Source organism: Agrilus planipennis, unplaced genomic scaffold (genome assembly GCF_000699045.2).
Source record: "Agrilus planipennis isolate EAB-ADULT unplaced genomic scaffold, Apla_2.0 scaffold555, whole genome shotgun sequence".
In the NCBI taxonomy this organism is placed as follows: Eukaryota; Metazoa; Arthropoda; class Insecta; order Coleoptera; family Buprestidae; genus Agrilus; species Agrilus planipennis.
In genome coordinates this window covers 10,762-19,290 of record NW_020439205.1, presented here as the reverse complement: position 1 = coordinate 19,290, position 8,529 = coordinate 10,762, and the positions used below count along the sequence as shown (strand labels likewise).

General features: G+C 34.6%; 2 protein-coding genes across 3 annotated transcripts; one reads left to right on the top strand and one right to left on the bottom strand.

Moving 5' to 3' along the window:
* Window positions 1–71: 71 nt before the first annotated feature.
* On the top strand, window positions 72–6,268 carry LOC108743613 (dosage compensation regulator). Its single transcript, XM_018479193.2, has 13 exons — window positions 72–246; window positions 439–606; window positions 661–897; window positions 956–1,235; window positions 2,332–2,960; window positions 3,243–3,568; window positions 3,658–3,933; window positions 4,001–4,294; window positions 4,707–5,081; window positions 5,161–5,439; window positions 5,493–5,756; window positions 5,834–6,025; window positions 6,095–6,268. Exons 2-13 carry the CDS (start codon window positions 528–530, stop codon window positions 6,266–6,268), a joined length of 3,405 nt encoding a protein of 1,134 aa, XP_018334695.1. The 5' UTR covers window positions 72–246; window positions 439–527.
* Window positions 6,269–6,321: 53 nt separating this feature from the next.
* Window positions 6,322–8,353, bottom strand: LOC108743615 (neither inactivation nor afterpotential protein G). 2 transcript variants are annotated; one of them, XM_018479196.2, is made up of 4 exons: window positions 7,781–8,353; window positions 7,533–7,716; window positions 6,981–7,215; window positions 6,322–6,883 (listed from the first exon to the last, which is right to left on the bottom strand). In XM_018479196.2, exons 1-4 carry the CDS (start codon window positions 8,006–8,008, stop codon window positions 6,742–6,744), a joined length of 789 nt encoding a protein of 262 aa, XP_018334698.1. In that variant the 5' UTR covers window positions 8,009–8,353; the 3' UTR covers window positions 6,322–6,741. The 2 variants fall into 2 exon arrangements, with proteins under 2 accessions (XP_018334698.1, XP_018334699.1); XM_018479197.2 differs by having other exon boundaries at window positions 7,533–8,353.
* Between the last annotated feature and the right edge of the window lie 176 nt (window positions 8,354–8,529).

The window sequence follows — 8,529 nt, the reverse complement described above, 5'->3', positions numbered from 1 at the left end:
TTTGTGTTGGTACTCATAAAAAATAGATAATTCTATGGATATGGCGTATAGATTCTATGAAGTTGTGTGAATCTAACACCAGTTATAAATAATCCACTAATTCAATCTTTGTTTATCAATAAACTGTGCGTTGTTTGCGGCTTGTAAATATGTAACTATCATATTTGTGCGTCCACTAGTCAATTGTGATCTTATCTATGACTACGACCATACACTGTGGCGCGTTATATATGGTTACGCTTTGTGGTTAGCATTATCTATGTTTTAGCTTATCTATGATTTTTGGTATCAAACTTATCTATAGTATTAAATATAATTTTATCTATGCATCTATGCTATGCATTTAATTTTAATCTATGAGTTATGTCATGTACCTGTTATCTGTATGATCATTGATTAGATATCATGTTATTGATATTATTTGTGTTATAATTGTAGTTAACAGTATAATTAACTAAGTGGAGTCAGATATAATTTAGCTCTACTAAAACTACTTTGGTGTTGGATTGGCGTAGTGGACTGTAAACATGGGAGATATAAAATCTTTTTTACATCAATTTTGTCAGAAAAATAAAATTGAACCTTCCTTCGAAGTTAGACCAACAGGTTAGTACTAATCCTAATTAATGTTTATTAGACTAATTAATTAATAAATTTAAGGCCCTAAACATCGCCAAAGATTTCTTTGTGAAGTGCGTTTGCCAGGGTATACGTATGTTGGTGTGGGCAATTCTACCAACAAAAAAGATGCCCAAAGTAATTCAGCAAAAGATTTTGTTAATTTCTTGGTTAGACAGGGTCATATCAATGCCAGTGATGTTCCTGTTGATTTAGACGGTGGTTCTGCTCTTATCAAATCAGATAATGGTGGCCCTAATGGACCACCCTCTATGACAGGTATTAATGGGTTAATGTGTAGTTTTTATGTTGTAATTTATTAATTCGATCTTGGTAGATTCAGGCCCTCAACGCTCAGTATTCAGAGATGGAATGGGGCCTCAAAGCTTTGGGGAGGCCTACAAACCTTTACATCATGGCGAGAGAAGAGAATGGACATACATGGACAAATTACAACAGGAGAAACGAGTGGAAGAAGCAGAAGATGTCGATATGAATGCACAAATTCATGGAAATTGGACAGTTGATAATGCAAAATCTAAACTACATCAATTCATGCAGAGCAACAAAATCAGTGCTGATTATAAATACACACCTGTTGGACCAGATCATACCAAGTAAGTGGATATTAATAGTTAATGCCTTTTTAATTATCTATGATGTAATATGTTCAACAACTAGCCAAAAAGAATTTTATTTAGGGAGGAAGTGAAAATGTAGCAATTTTAGTAGTTTTTAGAAGTAGGTATCTGTAATATTTATTGTTTAATGTTATTTAACTCTTTAACTGATTATTAGTACAACTGAAGTAAAATTCATCAAAGTAAATACTTCCTACTGAATAACCATGACACCTACATAATTTTGAACTAATTAATACTAGAAAGACAAATTGTTTAAGAATTTATGCACATTTATTTAATGTAAAAAAAATACCACATACAAGTCATTAATGCATATATAATATAACTGTAATTAACTGCTAATTAGTTGATAAAAAACTAGTTTGCAGTTAAAGAAGAAAACTCAATTTTTAAATGACCACAAAACCAGATTTTTGTACAGTTGCTAAAATGCAGTTTTGATAATGTTATAACTAGTAATCGTTAGTTATGATTTTATCTTATTTGTTTATTTATTTGCTTACTCCCTCAGGTTGATATACATCTACATTTTTGTTATTTTAAAGGTGATAGCCAGGTACCCATATTGTTGTGAAGCTTTAGAGATAGTTCACTATGCTTACCAAGTTGTGCCTTTTGCAATTTATTTTGTAACTAATACTACTTCACGGTTACAGATTTAAGAATAAATAAATTTTGTATAGCCTTATCAATATTATTTTGTTAATTCACCAAACTAATCCATTTTGTAAAACATGACTAATATAATGCATATTAGGTATTAGGGGTGTTAAAAAAAATAATTGAAAGCGCCGTTAATTTATTTTTATTACATTATCATACTCCTATGTTTCTGGACTTTTTTTGTTCTTTTAATATATGAGTGCAGAGACAGTCTAGAAATATGTTTATTTTGCTCGTGTAGTTTTCTCTTTTTTACAAAAGCAACTGTACAACTATCTGTGTTTTTAATACAGGTCAATTGGCTCCTGCCACTCATTGTTGTCATGTATAAATAGTAGATGGTGAGGTGAGTACAGCTATCTCAGATCTAACCAATCACAAACTTACGCTACATTTTTTTTAATAGAAGTTTTGTTGCTGAGATGAGTTTCTTTGTGCGACAACTTGGTCGCTCTATTCACGGTCGTGATACCGGCTCAAACAAGCAAATGGCAAGTAAAAGCTGCGCTTTGTCTATAGTACGTCAGTTGTACCACTTGGGAGTAATAGAGGCGTTTTCGGGCTCTCTTAAGAAAGAGAAGTCTGGTCCTGAAATGACACCATATGAAATCCGAATTGATCCAGCACTCAGAGCGCAAGTCCAAAATTGTCTTGAAGACTTAAATGTAACTCCTACTCGAGTTCAAAGCGCTGGTGAAGACGACCAGCCGGTATCCTTGCTATCTTCACATGTTTTGGATGAGTTTAAAGCATCAGTGCCTGTTGCTAGTGGCGTGGTGCCTTGGTCACCTCCTCAACCCAATTGGAATCCATGGACTGGGTGTAATATAGACGAGGGACCTTTGGCAAGCTTAAGTTTAGAACAGCTGAGCGAACAACTCGCCCAAGAGTCGAGAGCTCGATGGCAAAACAGTGAGGAATTGCAGAAGAGTGTTCGCGAGAGAGAACAACTGCCTGTCTTTGCAATGCGTGCACAAATAATGGAAGCCATCAATGAACATCCAGTTATCATTGTCAGAGGAAACACAGGATGTGGTGAGTTATTTTATGAATCTAATGTGCTAATAACACATCCTGCTCTCCTCGCATTCCTTAAAGTATCTGTCATGCCACAAATCTTTCTTGCTACTGTATTTGATTTTTTCATTAATTGTTCTGAGTTTCCTTACCAGCTAAATATCCTAACTCGTACCTACCTCAAATAGCAAAAATTGACTTACTATTTCTGTTATCTGCTTTTTTGTTTTACTTTCTGTATTTTTTCTGCTTTTGTCCTTCCTTATTCCTCAATCATAATTGAGCTTTTTTGTCGACTAGGTAAAACGACACAAGTTTGCCAGTTTATTCTTGACGATTATATCGCGACGGGTCAAGGGGCGTGGTGTAACATTGCGATCACACAGCCTCGTCGTATTTCGGCCGTTTCAGTGTCTGAACGAGTAGCTAGTGAGCGTTGTGAGCAGCTCGGCGAATCAATAGGTTATTCAGTTCGTTTCGAATCAGTATTACCTCGTCCCTATGCCTCCGTCATGTTCTGCACAGTGGGTGTATTACTCAGAAAACTCGAGGGCGGTCTCAGGGGCGTTAGCCACGTGATAGTCGATGAGATTCACGAACGTGATGTTAATAGCGATTTCATAATGGTAAATTTTTAATATCTTTTTAATTTAGAAGAAAATGAATTAATTTAAGAATTACTTTTTCTCTAATAATTACCTATTGTTACTTTCAGGTGGTTTTACGAGATATGATCCACACTTATCCCGACTTGAGAGTGATACTTATGTCAGCCACAATAGATACGACATTATTTTCAAAATACTTTAATGACTGTCCGGTTTTGGAGATCCCGGGACGTTCTTATCCCGTTGAACAGTATTTTCTAGAAGACTGCATAGAATTGACCGGTTTTATTCCTCCACCAGATACTCGTAAAAGAAAATCGAAAGGAGGTGATGATGATGACGAAAATGCTCTTGGTGGTGATGACGATGAAAATTTGAATAAGGTATCTTTTTAATCCTAATCCTTTTTCTGTTTTGTAATTTTGTAAACATTTTTTTTTTTTGGTACAGATAATTAGCGCAAAATATAGCGAAAGAACGGCGATGGCTTTACAAAAACTAAGCGAAAAAGAAGTTAGTTTCGAGTTGTTGGAGGCATTGTTACTCCACATTAAGAAAATGGGCACTCCAGGTGCCGTTCTTGTCTTTTTACCAGGATGGAATTTAATCTTCAAGTTGATGCGCCATCTGCAACAGCATCCCGTCTTCGGAGGGTCTGAGTACACCATACTGCCATTACATTCCCAGTTACCTAGGGAAGATCAAAGAAGAGTCTTTGAACCTGTTCCACCCCATGTTACAAAGGTGAGTATTCTTTCTTACATATTTATTTATATAAAAAAGTTATTTTCTTGTCCAAAACTTGAATTGAAAATTGAAATTAATTATTTATGTATGTTTTGAATTAAGAAAGTATTTATTTCCAAAATTATTGTTTGTAACCGGTAAATTTACATGTAAAGTCCAAGTCCATAGAGGTTAAATGTATTATCTTGTATAAAAATTATTTTAAAATCAATCGTAAATAAAACTTAAAAATTATTAATAAGGTACTGCATCTAACAATCTGCTTTGTAATGTTTGTAGTAAAAGTGGATTATTTGTATATGAATCACCCTGTGATACTATTCCGTAATTAATGATTTAGTGATGAATGTTTTATACGATAATTTTATAAACCAGTTAGTAATGTAATAAACTGATTGATAAAATTTAGGTGATTCTATCTACCAATATTGCCGAAACTTCAATCACAATCAACGACGTTGTGTACGTAATCGATAGTTGTAAAGCGAAAATGAAGCTGTACACATCACACAACAATATGACGAGTTATGCGACCGTGTGGGCAAGTCGTACGAACCTTGAACAACGTAAAGGGCGTGCTGGACGTGTCCGTCCTGGCTACTGTTTTCACTTGTGTTCGCAAGCACGTTACGAAAAGCTTGACGAACATATGACCCCCGAGATGTTCCGTTCCCCATTGCACGAAATAGCATTGAGCATTAAATTGTTACGTCTGGGTGGCATTGGGCATTTCCTAAGTAAAGCTATTGAACCACCACCCCTGGACGCCGTCATCGAAGCTGAGGCTAGTAAAAAACGTTTTCCTATAATCTTCTGTCTAATTATGTTAAGTGAAAGGTGAAAAATATTCCTTTTACTCGTAGGTTCTTTTGAGGGAAATGCAAGCATTGGATTCCAATGATGAGTTGACCCCTTTGGGAAAAATCCTTGCAAAATTGCCTATAGAGCCTCGTTTAGGTAAAATGATGGTGATGGGCTGTATTTTTATGTACGGGGATGCGCTGGCCACTATGGCTGCTAACTCGTCCACATTTCCTGAAATTTTCGTGCTGGAAGGTTATCAGAGAAGACTTAGTTATCACCAACGGGCTTTGGCAGGAGACAGGTTCTCTGATCATGTCGCCATGTTGACCGCTTTTGAGGTAATACATGTATGAATTTTCTATAATAAAAAATATATTCAAAATTCTTACAGTTGTGGGATAAGGCCCGTCAAGGTGGTGAAGATGCTGAAATTCGTTTCTGTGAGCATAAAGGTGTTAGCATGCCTACTTTAAGAGTAACATGGGAGGCGAAACGTCAGCTTCAAGAAATCCTCACATCTGTTGGTTTTCCTGAAGAAAGTATGATACCCACGCACATGGAAACTGTTGGTCCAGATCCAAAATTGGATATGGTGATGGCTCTCATGTGCATGGGGCTCTACCCGAACGTGTGCTGTCATAAAGAAAAACGAAAGGTAATAAAATATAAAAATCATAAATTCTCTGTATTCTTTTAATGTTGACATAATGTTAACTTGCACATTTGTTTTAGGTTTTGACTCAGGAGAGTAAAGCAGCTCTAATTCACAAAACCTCGGTGAATTGTAGCAACCTTGCACAGACGTTTCCTTATCCGTTTTTCGTTTTCGGGGAGAAGATACGTACCAGAGCTGTATCTTGTAAACAAATGTCTATGGTCGCTCCCATTCATCTTTTGCTTTTTGGGTCAAGGAAGGTTGAATGGGTAAGTTATAGAAAAAAAAATTGTGAAAGTACTTTTTGGTCTTGATTTTGTGTTTCTTTTTCTGTTTAGGTAGACAAGGTTGTAAGATTGGATAATTGGATCAATTTCGACATGGATCCTCAAATTGCATCCGAGATCCTGGCTTTACGCCCCGCCCTTGAAAGCCTTGTTATAAGGGCATCTAAAGAGCCAGAGCAGGTGTTAGAATTAAGTCCCACAGATGTCAAGGTAATATTGTCTTAGCTTTTAAACAAAACATTTTTTATAATATTATAAATGATTTAGACNTAGGTGATAACGAAAAACGTTTTTATAACAACATGACGTGATGTGGACAATAAGTTTTTGTTATAATGGATTTTATTACTATTTAATTAAGAGATAACATTTTATAATGCGTTACATAAAAAATAAATGGTTTATATTTCTTTAAAGAATGTTTGTATCAAAATCTTTCATATTAAATTTTAATTCGCAACTCATGTCGGATAAAAAAAAGTATTTAGCGGTTGACATTATAATTTATGTATGTGGAAATCAGAGCTGATAAGATGAATAAGATTTATGATTCATTGCAACACCAAATGTTATAGAAACCTGTTCACCCTATCAGCTGTTACTTCTTCATATTACAATTAAAAAGGAAAATGGTATGGATACATAAATAGTAAAATATTTAAACAAAAATCGTTTTGTGACAATAATAATTGAAGAAATCATTCGCTTTCTGGATACGTTAATTGTATAATTTCGGATGCATAATCTGCAAGGGCAGCAATTATTGAGTTTGGAAATGTAGAAACTGGTGTGGGCAAAACACTACCATCAACTATGCGCAGATTCTTAATACTGTTCACCCTGTAAACAAAAACGAAAGTTCTTGTAAATACTAGGAGAAAATTATTCCTCACAGGATAGTTCAATATGTTTTCCTCTAAATGATTTTATTACCTACCTAAAAAAGCTATCAAGTACAGCATTTGAATCGTTTTGGCCCCCCATTGCACACGTTCCAGCAGGATGATACCCAGTCATTGAACAAAATCGTATTAAACATTCCAAGAAATTTTCTGTATTGTTTCCTTGTTCATCCCTCCACTGACTGCATTCTTCAATATACGGCCAGTGGATTTTGGCCCCAATTTTTTGAAATGGTTTCGTATCAATTAGTTTCTTCAACACTTTTACAGCTGAATAAAAAATATTTTTAATAACTTGACGCTTTATACATACTATCGGAATATTATAAAAATATAAAATAATTTTTAGGTGGAAGTTTTTGAATATGCATGCCAAAAGAGGTACCTAAGAAGGAACCTTATGGTAAGAATTTTTTCTATTGTGTGCCACGTATCGTCGTAGCATTGAGATTTGATATGTTTGATAATATTTCTTTCTATTTTAATTGTGAAAGGGTCTATTGTAGGGTATTGGCAATGTAGGGTATTGGCAATGTAGGGAACTCCCCAACCGAAAATACGAACTTAAGTTTTCTAATGTTTCTAACCTTTTTTTGTACACTCGATGTCATATTTATGTTCCAAATAATTCGGATTAATTATTGGGGCGGTCTTATAATTATTCGATTTCAGTATGATGTAGCCCCTACTTTTCGGTTGGGCACAGGTTGTCAAGAATACAAAACCCTCTTTAGAAAAATCATTACTGAAGGGAAACATTTTCTGAAAAATCTTAAACAATATGTCCAGTTATTTGCCTAATTACATATATTTATTGAGGCACCCAATTATTTACCTCAGATTTATAATTTCCTATTAATTTGAAAATATGTTCGTTCGTCGATCCAAAAGCAGATAAAATTATGCTAAAATTAGAGGGTGCATAAGCTACTCCAGCTATTGGTGACTTTGCGAGAACGCCTATAATAGAATATAAGATGTACCACTCGCAATAACGTGCAAGTACAGAACGTTTCTTTAATTTAAACTGTTTTCTACAAATAATATTTTTTAATAAACACATTGTAATTTCATTAAAATAAGGCCTATAAATAATATCTTAAATACGTAAACGTTGCCTCTTGTCGAAGCTTTTTCAAAATTTATTATAAAAAGAGGGAGAATGAAACTCGGATTATTGAGAAGAAATTTCAGCTGCGGGAAAGAAAAGGATAGAATTCTTTGAGATTTGGTGTTATAAAACTAGGTTTTTATCTTTTTCTTTTTCTTAGGAAATTATAAAGAAACGCGCTGGTGTGTGGCCAATATTTTATGATAAATCAAACTACTTCTTCCCCCTGCCCCCGGCCATTTTTATTGCTCCACTGTGACGTAGTGTCAGCCATCATTCTTTTCTAATTGTTGCAGTTGTCGGTCATCATTTTTTTCAATTGTTGATTCAATACATGTATAGTAATCAATGATTAAAATTTAAAGGAATTGTTTGTAAATAGGTATGCAACATATAGTACACTTCAGCATAAGAAATTGCTGATACTAACTACGTAATATTACTTTGCCCTTTGCTGACAGCACTCATAATTT

What these genes read in the sequence shown, in the direction of transcription:
- LOC108743615 (XM_018479196.2), bottom strand. Translation starts at nt 8,008, where the DNA reads ATGTGTTTATTAAAAAATATTATTTGTAGAAAACAGTTTAAATTAAAG. An exon ending in TAGGAAATTATAAATCTGAG is followed by an intron (nt 7,717 to 7,780) that starts GTAAATAATTGG and finishes ATATTGTTTAAG; the next exon opens with ATTTTTCAGAAAATGTTTCC. An exon ending in GTACTTGATAGCTTTTTTAG is followed by an intron (nt 6,884 to 6,980) that starts GTAGGTAATAAA and finishes TTTTGTTTACAG; the next exon opens with GGTGAACAGTATTAAGAATC.
- LOC108743613 (XM_018479193.2), top strand. Translation starts at nt 528, where the DNA reads ATGGGAGATATAAAATCTTTTTTACATCAATTTTGTCAGAAAAATAAA. An exon ending in CTTCGAAGTTAGACCAACAG is followed by an intron (nt 607 to 660) that starts GTTAGTACTAAT and finishes AATAAATTTAAG; the next exon opens with GCCCTAAACATCGCCAAAGA. An exon ending in GTTGGACCAGATCATACCAA is followed by an intron (nt 1,236 to 2,331) that starts GTAAGTGGATAT and finishes TTTTTTTAATAG; the next exon opens with AAGTTTTGTTGCTGAGATGA.